The sequence below is a fragment of the Lycium barbarum genome, chromosome 8 (genome assembly GCF_019175385.1).
Source record: "Lycium barbarum isolate Lr01 chromosome 8, ASM1917538v2, whole genome shotgun sequence".
Taxonomy (NCBI): domain Eukaryota; kingdom Viridiplantae; phylum Streptophyta; class Magnoliopsida; order Solanales; family Solanaceae; genus Lycium; species Lycium barbarum.
In genome coordinates, this window is record NC_083344.1 from 124,691,778 (window position 1) to 124,714,831 (window position 23,054).

Genomic DNA, 23,054 nt, shown 5'->3' on the forward strand with positions numbered 1-23,054 from the left:
TATTTCACAGATAAAGGACGGACGGAATCTCCAAGGATGGTCCTGGCTTATCCACCATTTACAACCCCAATCCGGGACTTCCCAGCATGAACCCGAATCTAATTAGGCCCCAATGCAGGTACCGAACCGGGAACCAAAAAAAAAATGAACGGCTGATGTTCAGATTAGCATTTTCAGTTTTGGATACTCAAAACCTTGTTGGTTGTGAATAGAAAAATAAACTCGAAAAAAGTAGTTTTACCGGAAAAAAATTATTGAAAGCTCCGTTCTTGATATTAAGGCTCGTTGTCATGCTTGTTACTGATATGCTTTTACATCATCTCTGATATGACATTTCGGAGAATGTTAGACAAAGAAACTCGAGATACGCTCGAGCTGTAGAACCTTTTTACCCCTCTGATCCTCTACAACTCATTTATAATTGTTACTACTTTCCCTCTTCTGATAAATAAGATATCCTATACATGTAATATAAAAAATGGATCTACAAATGGGATTGAACTTCTATTATCTGCGTCAAGCTACTCATCTGGAACATCAGTTTCAGCAGCTTCCCCCTGCTGAATGATTCTACATTTAGGAACCATTTTTTCCAGCATAGATGTGCCTTTAAAACTAATCATTTGCCAACAGGTTTTTCTGTAGTTGATAAGCTGCAAAGAATACAAGCAGCTTAGCATTCAAAGAGACAAATACGATGCAGCAGCAAAATGCATGGGCACATGCATACCTGATCTGGTGTTAACTCCTTGAATCCAAATTTCTCAGTCCATATTGACATAGCTTCAACAGCAGCTGGGAGTACAAAGCGTCTCACACCCAAAAATGCAAGCAATTTTTCTATGCAGGAGAACAGCAACTTAAAGTATCCCTGTAAACATTCAAATATCTTTCATAAGATACAATCCTAATTAAAAACTGCCCTAACATGAGACTAAGCAGATGCCATAATAGTTATACAGAATCATTAGAGTTCACAAATATGCCAACTAATATTCACCTTTGCTGCATATGGATAAAGTGGGGTGTTAACCAGGTTTAGTCTCAATGAATCTTTAGCAGAGCATTACTATATTAGCTTCTACAAAACCATTGATACCTTTGCCAAATCCTCGTTTCTTATTCTATAGATCAGTTTAAAGTTTAAGAAATAAAACGGAATATCTGATCCACATAAAAAAAAAAAAAAAAGGGAAAAAGCTAAAAGAACAGGCCAATGATCAAATGTGACATTCTAGCAGTGGCCAGACAATGCTTGCCTTGGGCATGCAACCCAAAAATATAGAAAGACCATCTAACACTTATTCAAGTTATTCAAAAAGTTGGTTATAAACGGCCACCCAATAAAAAATGTCTGCTTCCTGTCTGGCAGCTGATATTCTTTTCATTGAGTTATGCAAATCTTCTAACAAAAAGCCTAAATGCATATAAACATAAGGCAAACCTTCTGAATTTGACCCGTGATTAACTGGCTTTGCAAGACATAATTCTAGCTAACCCAATGAAGTATTGCAAGAAATTTGCTAAGCAACAAAACATAAAATAACATAAAAACATAAAACGTTGCTATACCTTGCCTTTGCTGCCAACACGGGTTGCCACAAGAGGGAGTTCTGCCATATCCTGGCCAAAAATCCGGAGGATCCCTGCTGATACTACTGTTGAGCTGCATTTATCAGCCAAAGAATTTCGTAAGTTATTTAATCATAATAGGCTTCAACTATCAAAATCTTTAAATGAACATACTGCACTACTTACTTTACAGTTAATATAGCGCAATACATGCCTCCAAAGTCTTGGCCCCTAATATTCCTTCTGCAGGAGGTAAGAGAAGGTGAGGAAGAGTGGCTCTATGATTAGATCAATCATGAAACTAAATGGAAAAAATAACTCTGCATAAGAAGGAGAATAGAGCCTACCCATAGACCATAGACGGAATGAAGTCACGTCCAGTCACTGAATCAACAATAGGATCGAAACCATCCTGAAAGTCAACAATGAAAGAATTGATGCTAACATTTTTCCTTAAAGCTGACACATGCAATGAAAGATATAATCTAGAAATTCTTGAAAGACACTTCCAAAGGAGATTGAGAAAATATATGTAATGAATGCCATCTCATTGATAAGGGTAAAACGAAAGAAATAGCCAATTACATCAATTAAATATTAAATCATCTATAAAAAGCTGGTTCAATGAAATAGGAAGTACCAGAACGGCAAATTTAAATGATATACAGATACAACATCATGACATGTTTCCCGCATTAGCAATTCCGGATGCGCAACAGAAACAACTCTGAATATGTTCATACCATTCACAGAATGACAAAAAGGCAGTGACACCAAAAAAAAAAAAAAGCATGAGATACATATTTGCCCGCCAACCCCACCACCATAATATAAAGTGGAGAGCAAGCTTTTGTTGTTCTAAAGTACCTATATATCATAGCTAATGTCAATTGATCAAGCATTGAAATAAATGATACCAGGGCTAATGCTTACATGGAAGATAGAAACAGCTTCTGCCAGTAGCCTTCTGGTTTCACGAGAGGAAATTCTGCCACTCAGAAGTCTCCATCTAACATCAAGTTCATCAACAGCAACCAAACCGTTTTCCTTCACCCTTATTGCATCCAAACAAGAATCAGGCAACCTCTCTTCTCCTGAGTTTAGCAAATTTTGCAGTGCAGAATAGATACTCTTGCAATTCATACTACAGAACCATTTTCCTTTAGGCAATTCCTGTGATGCAAGAAGCATTAACATTTAATGCCATGTATATCGGACTACGAAAAGAACCTATTCATGAAATAATCTTAAAATGCAAACCTTTAAATCTGCTATCTTGCTTTTCTTCAAGCAGCCAACATGATACTCTTTCTCACACTGAAAAACAAATAACGGATAAAGTATTTCAAGTTCATATAGATAGCAGAATAAGACACAGATATAAAGAATGCAGAGGAAAGACCTGGTCGCAAAGGATGACAGTCCGTGGACCAAAACCGGACTTGCTAAAGTCATAAGCTCTGTAGACAGAAAAGAAACGACATGCTGGATCAAACTAACAAAGCTAAGATGCTCAACCACGATGTGCTTTTAGCCAGACAAAAAAACTACCTGCATAAAACACATGCAATAAATTCTGCCTCTTCTGCGCTCTTCACAATACGAATGCAACGTTTTGTTATTTGCTCTATGGGATCAATACCGGAGACCCTGCCGGCTGCTAAGGCATTCGCATTGTGCTCCGCAAACTTCTCCTTCTGTAACAGGCTTTCACAATACTTGCAGTACCATTTACCACGAGGGATAGTTGATAATGATGCACACTCTGCATAGACCATTGGAATCACACATCAAATGCTTATAGATGAAACATGATATCATGACCAGCACCAGCAAGCAACATGCCAACATCGATTAAATGGTCTAAAACGTGATAGCAAGTAGAACAAAAGCCAAAATTTCAAATTACCCTTGCAAAGTGTAGTGTAGCTCAAAACACATTGATGGCTATACATCATTCATACCAAAGTTGGTTAATTATATAAAATCAGTCTAGAAGAAACTTGAAAGAAGCTAATGATCTTTCAGACCCATTTCATAGTGGTGCATAGCTTTAATAGAAGGTTCAACTCTTATTGCATAAACAGCAAAGCCAAGTCCACTATATGCTCTAAAAGAACTAATTTTAAAGACATGGATAAATGAAGGGAGGGGGGAAGAAAAAGAGTTGCACACAGCTACAGTTTCTTGTGTTGCCTGGACACCAAGCCCAAGGAGGCATGGTCATCCTCTGGCTTATTTGTCGTATTCCTTCTGTTGCACCTGTCCCGTTTTATGTGACACTTCCCTTTTTAGTATGTCCCAAAAAAGAATTGAGACCTTTCTCTTTCTAGAAACTACTTAATCTTTGCATCCTTCATTTACCCCTAATGAAAAGACTTCCACCACTCACTTAAAAATGACAGACATGTGGAATTCTTACCACCACTCATTCTATATACTTTTGGTACTTTGCATATATTTTTTGACATGAATTACGGGGAAAAAGAATAAGGAAGGTTATAAACTTTGCATATATTTGGTTAAGCCTTCTTTAGTATCTTAAACTTTGTGCTTAGTCAAACACCCCACAAAAATTAAGACAGAGGGAGCAATATTTAATAACTTACAGAGCTGAACACAGCTAATGAAAGCTGGACTAACCATAGAAGATGAAGGTACAAGATTTTATTAAGTGCAAGTTAACCAACTAGGTGCTGGTTCAGCATGTTTCGACATCTTCCCATTTGACAGGTTCGGAAACTATACTAATTCTCATTTAAAAGGTCCAGTTAGAATAATAAAATGTTATGTACAGGCTCATTGCCAGTCAATAAACTCAGTCCACCAAGCAAATCCTTGATTGTTTTATGTTTTTTTATCACAGTAGTGTCCAGGTCAACTTGTACGCACCTTAACTAATCCAGGTACCTACTACCTCCCATGAATACAGATACCAAGTCACCTAGCGATTTTAGTATCCAATGGTATTTGAACCCAAGTCTCCAAGGTTTGCTCCCCCGCTAATCAAAAAAGGGCCTAAAAAAAAAGAACTAATTTCGTATATAAAGATATGGGTCCCCTTGGATGTCACCTAACTAATCCTTATTCCAGCTATGATTCTTTTTTTCCTTTGCTTTTTTTTTTTGGTTTGTGGGGTTTTTTTTTTTTTGGGGGGGGGGGGGGGGGGGGGGGCGCTCCGAAGTGCAGGTGATTGGTCATCTGAGGATTTCCGAGTTTTGACTAATTAATGAACTAACTCTGCGTTAATTTCCGAGCTTTTATGCATTTGTATTCTCTAGGACTTCTCTAAGAAAGCTAGAAATAGTTTCCAGAACACTATATGGCTGCAACCTCAATCATAAACAAGTACAATATCGAAATTCAGTCTAGATTCCTCATTAAAAATTAATGGCCAGCTGATGAAGAGCTATACCGAGTAGAAATTTCGAAGTGAAGAAGCTATTTCTTAAGTCAAGTCTGCTGCTGCTAGGGTAACTACATACGAATAAATGAGCATCAGAATAAAAAATAGCCACAAGCAGATAACTGCCTTGTGTTCTTATCAACGGAAGCATCGACATAGATTTTTTTTTACATAGATAGAACCCCAACTTTTTAACAGTCTCACATAAATGTACATAACAGATTGAAAATAGAATTCGACTTAAAGTATTAATATTCAACAAATACTGGAGTTAATTAATTCACAATTACGATCTATTTCCTGAACTCACCCATGTGCCCCAAAATCAGTTACAGAAAATTAGGTTCTTATTCACTTAGTCCTATCTTACCTCTTTTCAACACGACCACTCTCACCTCAGAAAACCCAAGAAAGGGAAGAAAGGAAAGCAACACGATGCATCGATGATCAAATAGAACATAGTGAACTCAATCATCATTCACCAGGGAAAAAGAAGAGAAGAAGAAAGTATCTTGTAAAATATTGAAACTGTTAATCAAGAAAAGTCCAACTTTACCTTTATGGAAAGCCCTAGGACATCCATCACAAAGCACTAGTCTACCACCATCTGCGCATATGATGCACAAGTTATCACTGTCTTTAACCGATGAGTTACGGCCTTTTAACAGAGATATAGCAAATTCATGTAGCGAAACTCCATTAGACGTGTAAATGTACCCATAACTGCAACAGACATTGACAAAGTCAAGCACCCACATTAGAACCGCGTTAGCAGAATTAGGCTCACATACAGTCACTAATGATACATATTCTTTGAAACAGAGATGATAAGAACAATGAAGACTAACGGTTTTTTTCGCGATGCCCAACCTGCATGAGCTTCAAACTGAGATGGACTAACCTAACCATAAAATGAAATGCCATCAGAATATCTCGCAGGACAATTGGGGAGACCCTAAGCAAGGGGTTGTACCTCAGTATGGCAGCAAGAACAGAATATACCAGATCCCTTCTTATAACCAACAAGCAATTTCTGCCAATTACAAATAAGCAAATAACCATATCAACAAAATAAAGCGGAGCAAAAATCCACTGGATACGATGGATCAACTACTATATTAAACAGTCATAAAGGAGATTCTCAGCAACCTTTCCACGAGAATAATAAGCTACTTCAGTTCCTTCAGGCAGTCCACCTTCCTCAAAGACCAATTTATGCATCTTGTGATCCCTGAACAAAGTGATATTACAGAACCAAGCAATATAAGCAACATTGCTATCAGAAGAATCCACAATTAGCATAAGCAATACAGAAGACAAGTACTAACCTTTTTGTCATTTTCCATTGGGTCCTAGAGTGCACTGAGACACCAGGCGAAGCAACTTTAGAATACTTCAAAACTGCAACTGATTTTGACAATCTGACTTAAACATAAAAGCCACCATATGAGTTGAGAGGTAATTTAATAGAAAAGGCTCTAATGAAAAATTCAGTAATATTCACCAACTTTTCTGAGATATTTCCCTCCATGCTGTTTCTGAATGAACTGCACATTGTAGCAGTTCCATCCGACTTTGGAGAAAAAACTGGCTTCGTTAACCTTGAAGGACCAAATAAAAGTAGGTCAGAAACGAGAGATGACAAATAAAAAACTACATTTTCACTAACTTCGTAAAGAAGAAAATCAAACAGAAAACAATAAGGGAAATAACACACTTATTTGGTGTCTTCCAATTCTTTCTGGAGAGGGTATGCACTGAAGGAGACTGTCCACTTGAATGCAATATAACGGCCCTTAATATGCAAATAAAATAGCATCAGTCCATGTTATTGAACCCACTTTACTTCCATTGAGCAAAAATATCAAGCAGAATCAATTAACTATATTGATACCAACTTTTTCTTTTTCCTTCCTCTAATGCTTTTTAGAGGAACAGATGACAAATTTGAAGTTCCGGAGGAATTTAAGTTCAGAACTGGCTCAAACACCCTAAATTTGGAAAAAATGAAAAAAAAAAAAAAAACAACAACAACAACAAGATTAAGAATGATTATTATAACAAAAAAGAAAGACTGATAAGATTTTCAAGTATGCAAACTGAAAAACGACGAATTTGTCAGACAACCATCTGTTCGAAAGGAATTAGGAATAATCTATTTGACGAAAGTATAAATGAAGACTTGGTTTATTAACACAATTTTTGGATATTTATTAGTTACAAACAATATAATGATTGTTAATACTTGTCTTATATAACTGTTTGCTGACATTTCTGATTACTTTGACCCAACCAATATTATTTCTCTCAAAGTCTTGCATAAAAAAAACTCTACCATGTTTAAGTTGTTGATCCACTTTGTTCTTCGGAAAAACTTCCTAAACCAATTCTGTTGTGCTCTGTTGATTCATTTCACATAACATTTTATGTGGTTTTACTGACAAAGAAACATGGGAAGGAGGAAGTACTGAAGAAGCCAACCATGCTAGTCTATAGCACAATAGTGATGCATAGTAGATCTTAAATACCATGTCTTCCCATCCCGTTACAGAGGTGTATCCAATATTTTGAGTTTATGGGTTCCGGATTCGAGAAAAGGCAACTTATTGGGTTCTGAATAAATTATCAATACGAATTAAGTGGATTTCTTAACATAAAACACAAATACAAGATTTGGCCAAAGCTACTGGCGCTGCCGAACCCGTAATTAGAACTCTTGCTCCGCCCCTGGATCCCAACTTTTAAGCCTTTGCCTAAATCCTAAAAACCTAAATTGGTGCTCAACTAATCTTAAGAAGCAGGCTCCACTAAAGCACAAAAGAAAAAGGAGCAAACAGCAGCAATAAGATCAAGAGGTGACTTAAAAAAAAAAAAAAAAAAAGCATACCCATTTTCAGTGTTTATCGACTGTGTTGGAGTGGCTTCTGATCTTAAAGAAAGTATGCATGAATCACAAGGCTGTTCATCTTTTCCAGCTAGTGTTGCAACAAAAGACCCTAGCCATAACAGTAAAGCATATCTTTTAATTACCCTTGTAAGAAAACATGTCTCTATATTCAAGTTTGCATGAGCAAGCTCACCCTTGCAATCCCGACAAATGAGACTTCTCTTCACAGGAAATGGACCGATGACACTCTGAATTGTTTCTTCTAACGTTTTCAAGGAGCCTTTTCTACACTCTTTGACCACGTCGAGGAGGCTCTTTCCATTTTCCAGGCAGATATACTCTGATGCACGTCTGTATGAATTACACGCGTGGATCTCAAATTTGCTAGGAGGAACAACCTAACATTATGAAAGTGATACAGAATGTGATAAGTACAGACAGTAAGATACTGTTTATTAAGATGACCAAAGTAGTAAAGTGTGATAAAAGGGAAGCGAGAGAAATAGAAAAAACTAAATACTCACTCTAGTTCCCTTGCACAGATCACAAGAACAAAGAATTCCGGTATCTTTAATTGTTCCTCGGAGTGGAATTCCCTAAAATTAAGACAATATTAACCTTAAGATGGAAGGCATAACTACTGAATCCATCAAAGCATTTTAAAAGTGTCATACCAAGAAGTGGAGATAAGTAATGAGCACATTTAAGGAAAAGAAACTGGAAGTGAATCAACAGCAAGTTACATTAGACACCATGTAGTTACAAAATTAAAGATTTTATATATTAAGCATGTGTGCTGCCAACCAAAAAAAAGACTAGCATGAATGATGTCTTTAGAAATTTATGCATACACATTTAAGAAAAAGAAACTGGAAGAGCATCAACAGCAAGTTACATGATATAGCTTTAGCCTTTATGTAGTTACAAATTAATGTTTTGTTTAAACTTAGAGCCGATTAAAAGCACACACCCACTATCCCCCTTTGTGGCGCTGTGGGACAGTTGAAGCCATATCCAACCAAAAGAAAAATGTTATCCAAACGCATTTTTAGTAATTTTAGCATCTCTAGTAATTCTAGTAAAACTTACCTATTGACCCCTCAGCTTTTGTGGTGTTACAACATTTAAGTAATTGCCGTTCCATCAGAACATAAAGATAAAATAATATTTCATTTTGTTCTTCCAGACAACTACTTATTGAGATTAGTAAGCCCTTTTATGACGCTTCAACATTTTGAACTGACTGGATTATTTTCAATAACTGAGGTTACTCTTTTTTTAACTAGTATACTTGGAGCACCTGGTGGAGATCTTTTGTAACAACTGGCAGACCTTGCTTCGTTTTAGCTACTAAGCTAAGACTTCTCAAAGGAAAACTGAAAGAGTGGAGTAAGGTGAATGCAGGAAACTGGAAACTTAGAAAGGGGGGTATTCTTAATCAGCTGAGCAACTTTGATTCTATCCAAGAGCAGAGACCCTTGACAGATGATGAACACATTCAAAAAACTCACTTGGCAATGGAATTTGAAGAAGTTGCAAAGAGAGAAGAGATAGCATGGAGGCAGAAATCTAGAGTCCAGTGGCTGAAGAATGGAGATAAAAACACAAAATTTGTCCATAGAACTGCTAATGCACATAAGAGGCACAACACAATAGATTTTCTGGAAGTTAATGGTAACAACATAACTGATGCAGCAGAGATTAAGGAAGCAATCCTTAATTTTTATCAGCAACTATATAAGGAGAGTGAGGAATGGAGGCCTGATTTTCAAATACAAGGTGCTCCAAGTATCACTAATGAGGATCAGGAATGGTTGGAGAGACAATTTGAAGAAGAAGAGATACTAGAGTGTGTCAGGCTTTGTGCTTCTGACAAGGCACCTGGCCCGGATGGCTTTCCTATGAGTTTCTTCCAAGTGTTCTGGGAGGTGATGAAGGAAGACATTGTAAATACCTTACAATATTTTCATTCTCAACAGGTTTTTGAAAGGAGTTTCAATGCCACCTTTGTGGCACTCATTCCAAAGAAGGTGGGGGCATCTGAGCTGAGGGATTTCAGACCTATAAGCTTGATAACAGGAGCGTACAAGATCATAGCAAAGATTTTGGCAGAAAGATTGACAAGAGTGGTGAGCAGCTTGGTCAATAAGCATCAAATGGCTTTCATCAAAGGAAGACAGATTATGGATGCTGCCCTTATTGCTAGTGAATGTGTCGATTCTAGATTGAGGGGAGGAGCACCTGGCAACATATGTAAACTGGATGTGGAAAAGGCATATGATCATGTGACCTGGAATTTTCTACTGAACATACTCAGACAAATGGGTTTTGGGGAAAAGTGGGTGAAATGGATGAGCTTTTGTGTCAAGACTGTTAGATTTTCAGTTCTTGAAAATGGAGAACCTTTGGGTTTTTTCCATTCCGAAAGGGGGCTTAGACAGGGGGACCCGTTATCCCCATTCCTGTTCATTCTAGTCATGGAGGGATTCAACAGTATGATGACAGTTGCACTTGAGAACAGATGGGTGACAGGTTTCAAATTGAGGAACAGGGAGGAGGAGAATCTAGAAATTTGTCACTTACTCTATGCTGATGACACGATCATCTTTTGTGAGCCTGAGGTTGACCAGATCAAGTATATCAGATTGATGCTAATAGTCTTTGAAGCTTCCTCTGGTTTAAGTGTGAACTGGAGAAAGAGCAGTTTATTCTCTATAAATGAAGTGCCTCATATACAAACTTTGGCGGACATTCTGGGATGTAAGGTGGAGACCCTTCCAACTGTGTATCTTGGAATGCCTTTGGGCTACAAGCATAAAGCAATGGGGATATGGGATGGCATCATAGAGAAGACAGAGAAGAAATTAGCCAAATGGAAAGCTCAGTATCTTTCTTTAGGGGGCAGGCTCAGTCTAATAAATTCAGTCCTAGATTTTTTGCCCACTTATGTGATGTCTTTGTTTCCTATCCCTACCAAGGTGATCAAGAGGCTAAACAAACTGAGAAGAGAGTTTTTGTGGCACGGTAACAAAGAAGGAAAAGGCTATAATCTGGTTAAATGGAAGGTAGTCCAAAAAAGCAAGAAACAGGGGGGAATGGGCATTAGGAACTTAAGGCTACACAACAATTGTCTTATGATGAAGTGGTTATGGTGGTTTAATGAGGAAGAACATTCACTATGGAGAGAGGTTGTTCAAAGTAAATATGAACAACACAATCATTGGTGTACAAATGAAGTCAACAACACTTATGGTGTGCGAGTTTGGAAAACTATCAAAGCTTTCTGGCACATGCTGAAAGAAGATACTTGTCTTAGAGTGGGCAATGGCTCTAAGATACTGTTCTGGAATGATGTTTGGATAAATGGATCTTCACTTAAGGATGCTTTCCCTGATATGTTCTCCATTTGTTCAAATCCGAATGCTACAATTGGTGATTGCTGGACACCTCAAGGTTGGAACTTGCTTTTCAGGAGACATCTGAATGATTGAGAGGTGGAAAGAGTGGCAGAACTTTTGAAGGATATTGGTTTGTGCACTGGTACAACCAATATACCTGATGCTATTAGATGGAGACACAACTCTGATGGAGCCTTTATGATAAGAGGTTGTACACAAAAAGAAACATGGTTGCTAGTGAAGGGAGACCAGGTTTGTGGAAGAATGTGTGGGAAAGTATAGCACCTACAAAGGTGAGATGCTTCACTTGGTTAGTTGTAAGAAGAGCATGCCTAACTCAAGAGGTGCTTCAGAGAAAAGGCCGAACTGTTGTGCCCAGATGTTTTCTATGTATGCAGACAAGAGAAACAAACAGCCATCTCTTTCTTCATTGTAGATTTACAGCACAATTATGGTCAATGTTCTTAGGTCTCGCAGAAGTCAAATGGACAATGCCTGAACATACTGCTGATTTATTGACCTGTTGGATCAGAAGAGGGGGAAGCAAGAGCCAGAAAAAATGGTGGAGGGTAATCCCCGCATGCATTTGGTGGACAGTATGGAAAGAAAGAAATGGGAGATGTTTTGAAGATACATCAAATTCTATTCAGAAAGTGAAGGAGAATTGTATTTTATCTTTTTATTTTTGGTGTAAAGAACAATGTATAGAGAATGTAGATGACCTTGTAGATTTTCTAGGAGCACTGTAAGTTTATCTTTATCTTTAAAATCTTTTTCTTTACTGTCTGTTTTTTGGAGGTCGCCAGCATACCCTTAATGCTGAGGAATACAACAGTACCAGTTTCTCAAAAAAAAAAAAATTGAGGGGCAACTCTATATATAAAAACAGAGAATCTAGAACTGCCTCTAATGCTATTCTCCAATATCTTGTCGCGGGTAAAGTGAAAATAAAAAATCAGCCAAAGTTTTGCTTGCAAATACAGTCAAACCTCTCTATAACAGCATCCTTATATAACAGCCAAGTTTGTCTCGAAACTGATTTTTACGTTATATTTTACCTCTCTATAACAGGTTTTTACCTATAACAGCAACAACCATATATTATACCACTATGCTCTTTGTAAAATTACCCCTCTATGACAGCTATCTTCTTTTTCGATAATAAAATAATTGACCATTTTTATAGAGATAGAATCTTTAAGACTACTAATAATAGTTCTAGAGATTTTCACCAAATATTTTAATACATTAAATACACTATTGATGACAAAGAATATTATATGAATATATATTTCCATCATTAAGAAAAAAAATTCCTTCTTCATACAAAGTGCAATTAAGCTTAGGATTTGGCATCTTATTTTCTTGTAACAGCCGAATATTATTCATATTTCTTAAAGTTGGCCCCCTCTTTACTTCAATAAAATTCTTTCAGTTACCTATCAAATCTATATATATATATATATATATTATTCATATATCAAATGTTATTATGGGTGTATCTCAGTCATGCGCTATAGCAGCCAAAATATCTTGGAACCACCAATGCTATTATAAGCCCCGGCCAATTCAAATCAAAATAAAAGGAGCACCTAATACAAAGGAAAACAGAATATAGACCACACTGTAAGAGAAGGATACCTTCTTCCCACTGTAGAAAACAGGATAGCCTTCCAGTAAACCAGTCCCGAACAGCTCCTTAACCGTTGTAGGTATTCCCGTTATCGAAATCTTCTTCGACATTTTCATTTCTAGTTTCTTCTTAGGTGTACCCGACATGGTTACACCACTTCTCTCATCTACACAGGAATATGTACTAATTATCTAAAGGGCAACGATATTTAAAGGAAAACACACGCGCAATCGTGCATAAAGATAAAAACTTATACTCCCTCTGTCCAATTTATGTGGCACTTTTCGCTTCCCGAGATTCAAACTGCAGGAACTTTGACCAACATTTTAAAATGTATTTTTTCACCAAATTAATATGAGAAAAGTTGCAACTTATAGTACTTTTCATGTAATTTTCAAATATATAAACTTTAATGTTAAAATATTGAGTCAATCTAATCCAATTTAGCTTCAAAGTTTAGTCAAATTGACTCTCGAAAAGCGAAAAGTGTCACATAAATCGGGACGGAGGGAGTAGTAGTTATCATCTCCTAGGACTAAACTTAAAGTTAATATTATCTTCTAGAACTAAAAACTTGTGGAAAATTACTCTCTATGTCTATTTTAAAAAATATTCACGCCACGTAGCCCATACTTAGTGTATAAACACCCGATTTTCAACATTTTTGAGTATCAACACCTTTTATACACTTTATACAATGTTGATACATTATGTATAATACTTCCCCCCAGGTATAACGCCGTATAATATTGTATACTGGTCTAGGTGGTGTAAATATTTTCAAAAGTTGTAAGTTTTGAAAATTTCCCAAACTTATGGAAAATTACACTGTCTATCTTTGAAAAATATACGCCATGTACCCCATACTTCGTGTACAAACACCCGATTTTCATCATATTTGTGTATATAAACACCTATTATACACTATTATACATTTTATACAAGGTTGATACATTATGTCTAATGCTTTCCCCAGGTATAATGCTGTATAATATGGCAAACTGGGCTACGGGGCATAAATATTTTCAAAAGTTGTATATTTTTTAAAATGTGCCATACTATTATTATCTAATAGAACTAAAATTATAGTTATTAGTATTATCTAGTAGAACTAAAAACTTATGGAAAATTACGCTCTATGTATACCTTTGAAAATATCTACGTAGCCTATACTTTGTGTATAAACACTGGATTTTCAACAAATAATATAAACACCTTTTATACACTTTATACGAGGTTGATACATATATGTATAATGCCCCACCCCCAAACCAGTATAATAGTATTGTATATTGAGCCACGTGGCGTAAATATTTTCAAAAGCTGTATATTTTTAAAAATTTCCAGTAATAAGTGAGTTTTTAGACTCATGCACACCCCTAAAATTGATCGGGTATTTTTACTAACTTACCCCTAATCAAGCTTTACTACTTTCTAGAAAAAGAAAAAGTAGTTAATGAATCGTGACTATTTAAATAAGGATAATATTGAAAGAATCAGCCTAAAGTGTTTTTGAAATCCTGGAGCACCACTTATTTTTAAAAAAACTGAAAAGCCTAAAAAAACCACTTATTATGAAACGGGAGTATTATCTACTAGAACTAAACTTGTACTATTATGTTCACCTTGAGAGTTGCTATTAGGAATTTCCAACTCCTTCCCCAAAGCTGTCCGTGTGAACCTTCTAATCCTCGACTCCTCTTCCTTGACTTCAACCTCTGCTGGAATTACTGAATTACCCATTGTTACATCCATATTTACGACTTTACCACTTGAATTGCCGTTTGTCTTCAGTCTCTTGTTCCTCTTGTACACAACAACACCATTGCCGCTACCACTACTAACCTTAACCTCAGCTGAAACCGAACCGGTCAATTCCGGTACCGGGTTATGCCGGTTCGGGTCACCGGGTTCCGGTTCCGATCCATGAAATTCACGGTTTGATTGTGCCGTCATTGGATCGGAGTTTTTATGGTGAGGAACAGTGCGTTTAACCCTTCGATTTTGGAGTTAGAAGTGACAAGTTGTGAGTTATTTTTGTATCCTTTTTTACTTTTTACTTTTTTCTTTTATGGAAAATACCGAAACGACTTCTCTAATCAAATATGATTCTTTGTTTTGGTTAAATACTTGATAGACCCTCAAACTTGGTAAAATTTTCATTTTGACACCTTATTTCCGCCATTTTGTGCCACTTGTGTCGCCTTGTGCCATTTTAAACACATATATATAACTAGTTACGGGAGGTCCGTGCTGAGCCCAGATCCAAACTCAAAATATATATTTGCATTTTTGACCCAAATTTGTGTTGGTCTTTGATTTTTCCCTCATAACAAATTTGGAGCATAAATTTATATTTTCGCGGAGCATAAATTTATATTTTCGCATCATAATATTCTACAAATTAAGCCTTTTGCCATTAGTGAACTTACGTCGATAGGCATAAATTTGATTGCTATGGAGCAAAATTTAAAGATCATTCCATTTGAAGGGCAAAACTTAATGAAAGACCTGCACATTTGAAGGACAAAACGTGCAATTTCTTCAAAAACAGTACGTAATTTTTATTAAATAAGTATAATTTTTGTTACATTTTCTACTACATAATTAATTTAATATAACTGCAGGTTAATAATATCTTGTTGATAAGTTTTCATAATTATTAAAGCTTCTTCGACATATAATTGAATAGTCTTAAAAAAAATATCTATGGAAAGCAAGCTTAGTGTAGTAGAAAAATTAGCAAATATCAAACAGACGCAAGTGATTTCATATTCTATCAACTAACACGATAAAGTATGAAAATTACAACTCGGCGAAGATCATAAATTGAAAAATACTTTTGTATTTTTATGAATTTATGAGAATGTGATTTTTCTTTTATTAATAGGATAGACTTCTTTGATATTTATTAATTTTTCACTCATTATTTCATGTGTCAAGGATTTATGCTAGTTAAATGTGGTTTTTAGCCTTAGTTTTAGATGAAATTCAAGATATAACCTAAATTCATTAAATGAACCTCAAGAATCAATTTAATTAATTATATATATATATATATATATATATATATATATATATATATATATATATATATATATATTATGCGTAAAAGGATTAACTCTTAATTAACAAAACAAGAGATTTTAAAGATAATTTAATCTTAATTGATAACACTACTTTTATTTTAACGTTTTACGGTACCATTTAATAAACTTTACTTTGTATATTTGTAAGCATATATGAGCTTATTAAAGAAGCAAAAATTTGGAGATTTAAGTAAATTTTTTTATTTTTTATTTTTAAGGTCTACTTTTCAAAAGCTGTCGAACCTGGGGACTTTTGTAGTCCTCACAATAATTTCTAATTCTTTTAAAAAAACAATTAATTACTTTTAGGTCCTAATCTTATTTATTTAAGTCAATTTTTATTTATTTATTTTTAAGGTCTACTTTTCAAAAGCTATCGAACCTTCTACCTCATTTTTCATGTTCTTTGATTTTCTGGTTCGTGCTCGATATCCGCATTTAAGCCCAATTAATCTAGATAATTAGCACTGTATCGCGCCTATTCGGAGGGAACGCTTCCTCCAAAGATTTTTTCCATATCCATGTTCGAACCCCTAATCCCTAATTAAGAGAGGAGCAGCTCCATCCGCTGCACAAGTTAAATTATGTATTTGTCTTAAAAGTTCATTAACTATGTATAGATTATTTATTTAGAACTAAATAACTTCAGAAAATTAGGATACATAAGTTATAAATGTCAAATTCTGGCTCCGCATTTGATTTGAAGTAAATAATTTTATCAAAATGGAAGTTAAAATATTAAAGCAGTGGAATGAAAATTTTGCTTTTATATAATTACCCACTTGTGGGACTACAATGGGTATATGGTTGTTGTTGTTGTTGTTATTGTACACTTGTACTAACACAGATTATATTTTTTTAGTTAAAATATCTACTTTTATATCTTGAGTTTGGGCCCGGGCTTAGCACGAGCCTCACATAACTAGTATGTGTTATAATTGGCCTTTATTCCACAAAATAAATTGATATACGGTATATCACCGAAAATACAGAATGGTACTAATATATTGTATCGAAACAAAAATAGAATACCGCGATTCTGAAATTTACCTCCCGAATATCAAATTAACGAAATTCCCAGTTTAGATCGTAATTCGATTTTCGGTGTTTTATACCCGGCCCTAGGCATAATGCATATTCCACACATCTTCTTTGTGTGTGAAGAAGTGTTAGGGTTATATCTAAAATTGAACTTCTTTTCATAAATGTAGACACGGTACATGGAGTAGCAGGGACGTCGGCAACAGGTCCGGCGGACAAGTAAAAGGAGATCTGAAAATAGTAGTATTTTTTTTAGCACAAAAACTTTTTTTTAATTAGCTAAAATCAAAAGCTATGTAATTTTTGTATGTCATAACTCTGCGTATGTTTCATTCGTTCTACCTTTTTTTTTTTTTTTTTTTTTTACTAGCTCAAAAGGAACTTGGCTAAGATAAGATGCCACAATAAAATTTCATGCTAAGTTTGAGGATTTGTCGATTTATTTGACCTTTTATTTTTCTTATCTAATATTTACGAAATATCTACTCTTAAAGGACTAATCACACAAAGATTATTTATTAACCGGAATTATTATACAAAGCCTTTTCTTTTAATGTGTACGCTTCAAAATTAATATTTGGAGCTAAACATTTTTTTTTTTTAATATTTTAGATATCACAACAAATATGATCTGAGACTCTGGGTCTTACAAGAAGTATGTAACTCGAAGTATGTAACTCGTTCTCTTTTCAGTCAATTTTTTTTTGTCTGAGGATAGAATCACATATTAAACTACTCTTGAATTCATCGAGCAAGATCTAAAGAAGAGAAGTCTTAATAAAATTTACTATTTTAAAGATAATTATGTATTTAGATGTTCTTGCCTTTGTGTTGTACTAATACTTTTACTCAAAACTCTATCTCGCATAAAATAATATATAAACTATCTTAATTAAATTATATATAGTGATGCCAATAATATATAAATTGCTTACTTTAAGCATATTTTGTCTTTGGACATCAATTTTTGCTTAGCTTTCTCCTAAGTCCCAATAACAATTACGTTTTTACCTTACTCTTTGTTATTTAACAAAGTTCGATGAGGAAATCGCTTAATTTTTAAATTATCTACGTAATGTGTTCTTGCACTCTAATTATGAAAGCTGCCTATGAAATCATTTGCATATTATTTAATTAAGCTTAACATATGACCACTTAATTAACATATATAACAACAGATTATGTACGGCCATATGTTTATTCCATGAATTTCCAACAAGAAACATAAATGATCAACTTGGTTAAATTTACTCAATGAAGTATTATGCTAATTAGATGTTTGGTGTCTAATTGGTCTTTTACAAAAACAAAAAAGGATAGATTAGCAAACCAAAAAAATAACATATGATACTCATAACTCCGACGACTTGGACATTGGTGTTTTCTTAATTAGTATAGACTCCAACCAATTAATGTGCTTTATCCAAAATGAAAGATCATATTAGTGACACAGTGACACTCACACTATATATTGTTTACATAATAAACTTCCTATTACTTTATTTTATCTTTAAGGAAAATTAGTTTTGATGCTATTTAGTGACACTCACACTATATATTGTTTACATAATAAACTTCCTATTACTTCATTTTATCTTAAGGAAAACCTTAATTTTGATGCTATTCGGTGACACTCACACTATATTGTTTACGTAATAAGAGGATATATGTAAAACTAATCACTAGTAGTGGTGGCCAAATTTTCACTAAATGATTAAAATATAAAAAGGTAAACACTTGACGAAACTAAGAGGATATAGCATCTATTACATATACAAAAAATAATTTTGACATTTATATATAGTCATGTAATTTACCTGGGAAGGGGTTCGATTGATTGAATCCCCTTGCGCCCCTGACTCCGAACTTATTAACTACGTGATTATGATTTTTTTTCCATTGATTATGAATTTATGTTATTGATAATTTGATATACGGAAAAGGGCCAAATATACCCCTGGACTATTGGAAAAGGGCCAAATATACCCCTTGTTATACTTTGGGTCCAAATATACTCCTGCTGTTATACTATTGACTCAAATATACCCTTCTTCCGTTAAAGTTGTCCATCTTGGACATCTTTTCCTATGTGGTAGTGACATTTGATGAGGTGTATGTCACGTGGCATTGCCACCTCATCACCCCTAACCCATTTTACTCCTCCCCTATTTCGCCACTAAAAATCTTCACCCCTCCACCAACATTGTCACCATCCTACCAGATTCTCCGCTATTTACTCTCTAACCTCTTCCGGATATATTATCTTTCACTTTCTTTTTCATTTCCAGTCCTTTTATAAATTCATATCCAAAGAACACCCAATTAGTTCAGTAGCAATGGCAGCAAAAGTTGCGGAAACCTTTAAACCATCACACCATCTGCAACCCAAAACCAATAACAAGAGTTTGCTTTTCATGTGCAGCCAATGCCAAAAATGTCATAAAACACCTCAAATCCTCCAAAATAATTCGTTGTACTTTCGGACTAGATTTTGCATACCCAAAACTCCAAGAAATGGTAAGAGTAAGAAAAAATAATAACAAATGTACCCAGAAAAAAAAAAGATTAAAAAATTATATTTAAAGAACTTTTAGTTCCAAATTTATAGTAGGAGATATTGTGTACCCATTTTGGTGGCGCAGGGGCTGAAAATTTTTAGAGGTGGAAAAGGGGAGGAGTAAAATGAGTTAGGAGTGATGAAGTGACAATACCACGTGGCATCCACCTCATCAAATGTCAATGCCACGTAGGATAGGATGTCCAAGGTGGGCAACTTTAACGGAGAAAGGGTATATTTGAGCCAATAGTATAACGACAAAAGTATATTTAGATCCAAAGTATAACGAGGAGTATATTTAGCCCTTTTTCAAAAGTACAGGGGTATATTTGGCCCTTTTCCGTTTGATATATAATAAACTGCTAACGTCAAGCTTTGGTTCTGTGACATGACATGTATATACACTTTGTTATTAGGCAACTTTTATTACCTTTTCTGTCTCCGTTACTTCAGCACATTATGACAACATTATGACAATGTGAAATGCTTAAATCGTATGTGTACGTACACAAAAACCTTATCAGACAAAGAACTATAGAAATGTCTTGGTCGGAGTAACAAAATTCATCATGATACACACACAATAAGATGTACATTAACCAATGTCCAAATACGATTTTTTTTTCTCGATCGTCAGTCTTAATAAGTGATTTTCATAATTAATACCTGTGTCTAGTAGGGGAGAGTTTTTCTTTGTCGGTTGAGTCGAGGCTCGTCATGCCCAATTGTGATGGGCAAAACCTTTGATTTTCCTTATCCTAGCTCTATAATCAAACCATCTTCCTCAGTCCCTAAAAACCCTCCGAAGGCCTAGCCCACATTCTCCACTTGTCGCTTTGGTCACTTCTAACCGTGTTCGAGCAATGAACTATATACACTCATTCATAGTGATTCATTATGTTACGTTCTAGATCTTTTGCTTTTTTAACGTGATAAAAGGTGGATGCCAATATATTCTTCAAGTCTTAACGTAATAATTACATTTAAGAAAAAGCGAGAGTGTCTGAGTCAGAAAATGACATAAATGAAAAATCTACGATTATAATCACGAGATAAGAGAATAATTCCATTCAAGTTATACACAAGGTGTAATGCGCTTTACACATTAAAACAACGTATAATGCAAGTTTAAGTACTTTCAAACAAGTAGTGACTAACTAACTCGGCTTAAACAATTGTGAGACCCGAAAATATGTACGCACTTCTAATCACAAGACAAAGGAAATATAATTGAAGTTATCACCTTTTTTAAAAAAAAAAAAAAAAAACATTACATTTCCTCTTCAATTTTATGGAGTATATTACAACATCTGTACGCAGTATGTAAATATGACGTACCAAGTCGACCGCAATGTAAACACTGACCAAAAAAAAAAAAAAACTCTCAAACAATATTAGTAGAAGACAATACTTCCATCATTATTATAGCCAAAGGCCAAATACATAAAACATGTTCAACAAGTTCTTCCCAAATTACACAACATTTATTAATACATAAACACATGTTCAACAAAGTTACAAATAGGATTGGAATAAATCCTGCTTGCCCTTGAGATTAATTTTTCTAACTATAACTTCCTCGAGCTCATGAAGAGAGACTCGAAGGGAAGTGAAAATGCCAAAGGATACAAGTTGCCCTTCATAACTAGAAAATCACCATAAAAGAAAATGGCAATTTCCTTACCGTGGGACTACAGCAGCAGCTCCTCCAGAAGAACGTTCCTTTGAGCTCGATCGGCCACTCTTTTCATTTACTATCGAGAACTGAATTCGTGGAAATAGAGAGTCCGAAGCTGCCCGCCACCCTTTTTGCTACCATGAGTAGGTGGCAAAAGGGTGGCTGCTCATCAATAGCTCAAACACAAAGGAACAGTCTAAAGAGAGGGTGGAATGGAGGGTTTGGTTAGGAAGGGTTGGCTTGTTGTTTATAGAGGCATGTGGACATCACGGTGTTGTTACTAGCAAAAGAAAAGTTTCTTATCGGTGTTTATATCAAATCATAGTTACTTTATGGTAAAATGATAAATTTAGGCGAGATTATATATGTGCTTATTAATTAACTACAAATTTTTGATAATAAATATCGAGTGTGAGCAAAGGCAAATGTAGCGTTGCGCTACCGGGTTGATCTGAACTCAATATTGTTAGTGCAGAACATAAATTTATGTGTAAAGATTCACTAATATTACAACAAATAACAGATCTGAATATGTGAGTAAATCTTTTTCTTATTTTTGTTGGTCATGTGGGCAACAAAAGGGTGAATTGACTTGAGTGAATGTGTGTGGTCACTTTTGGGTAAAGTAAGAGCATAAGAAAGCAAGTTAAGCATCTTCCAAAGGATATGCCATTGGCACATCCACTGCTCCAAATCACAAGTCTGATTTCTTCTAATTATAGTTAATATATTGCCACCCTTTGCTTTTCCTAAATCCCAACTACTACGATATTAATTAATTGAATCTAATTTATATGTATTAACAGTATAAAGATTTTTTTTGCACAAGCAGTTTTAATTTGCTGTAATAGGTTATTTACCTTATTTTTCAAGTTATTAATTTCACTTATTATAATTTTCATTTATTACTTTTTTAGTGATATGATAATGTAAAGTTTCTTTAATACCGTCAAGGTGAAAATCATTTCCACCACCAATAATGCTTTAAAAATCAAACTCCCCCCTCAACTTTGAATAATAGACATTCTCTCCCCTTTATCATAATTGACTTTTTTAAATGTCTATTTACCCCTTACATTATCAACTTTTGTCTTCTTTTTTTACTTCTTAAAATCATGATATTTTTCTCTTTTTTTTTAGTCTATAAAACAAGCTTCCCATAAAAAATAAATGTATTATCTTCTGCGAGAAGAAAAAAGTGAGAAATGCTAATTGAGTATATAAATTAATGGTTTTTTATAATGAAATAAATTAGCAAAATAAAAAATAATAATTTTATTAATAATTATCAAAACTCTAATATCTATTTATACAAGTGAAAATAATAAGTAATAATAACTTTATAAATATATTTCAATGCAGGTAATACAAAAAATATTAATAAAATTGAGACAATTAATATTTTTAAAATTATTTATTTATATTGTAAATGAGTTTTAAATTATAATTTAAGAAATATTCCACTAATGACAACCAAAACTTGTTTATTTTTATAGACAATAGAGAATAAGAGAGAAGTGAAACTTAAATATACATACACATTCATATAAAAACATATATACATACTTAATACATATAATATTGAAATAACAATCTTAAATATACCATTAGATTTTGTGACAAATTCATAAAGGTATTATTCTACTTAAAATGTTAATGAACTTAAATAAGAATCTATAAATACCTTTGTAAAAAAATAAATAGAGTATATATAATATAAAAAATATATTACATAAATGGAGGATTGATAATAACAAGGGTGAAATAGACATTTTATAGGATAAAGGGGGGAG

General features: G+C 34.4%; 1 protein-coding gene across 2 annotated transcripts; it reads right to left on the reverse strand.

Annotated features, from left to right (window-relative positions):
- Positions 1–251: 251 nt before the first annotated feature.
- On the reverse strand, positions 252–14,996 carry LOC132607144 (uncharacterized). Of its 2 annotated transcripts, XM_060320981.1 has the most exons (22): positions 14,522–14,996; positions 12,905–13,062; positions 8,390–8,461; positions 8,059–8,263; positions 7,866–7,974; positions 6,877–6,969; positions 6,696–6,773; positions 6,487–6,579; positions 6,307–6,399; positions 6,128–6,209; positions 5,952–6,011; positions 5,827–5,879; positions 5,535–5,701; positions 3,124–3,337; positions 2,975–3,032; positions 2,833–2,889; positions 2,506–2,745; positions 1,920–1,984; positions 1,759–1,815; positions 1,573–1,666; positions 731–871; positions 252–653 (listed from the first exon to the last, which is right to left on the reverse strand). In XM_060320981.1, exons 1-22 carry the CDS (start codon positions 14,850–14,852, stop codon positions 522–524), a joined length of 2,652 nt encoding a protein of 883 aa, XP_060176964.1. In that variant the 5' UTR covers positions 14,853–14,996; the 3' UTR covers positions 252–521. The 2 variants fall into 2 exon arrangements, with proteins under 2 accessions (XP_060176964.1, XP_060176966.1); XM_060320983.1 differs by lacking the exon at positions 6,877–6,969.
- Between the last annotated feature and the right edge of the window lie 8,058 nt (positions 14,997–23,054).

Bases quoted from the DNA above. Each gene is read 5' to 3' on its own strand.
- LOC132607144 (XM_060320981.1), bottom strand. From the start codon at position 14,852: ATGACGGCACAATCAAACCGTGAATTTCATGGATCGGAACCGGAACCC. The intron at 6,580-6,695 runs GTGTGTTATTTC...TGGTCCTTCAAG, and splicing joins AATTGGAAGACACCAAATAA to GTTAACGAAGCCAGTTTTTT. The intron at 1,816-1,919 runs GTAGGCTCTATT...TACCTCCTGCAG, and splicing joins ATTCCGTCTATGGTCTATGG to AAGGAATATTAGGGGCCAAG.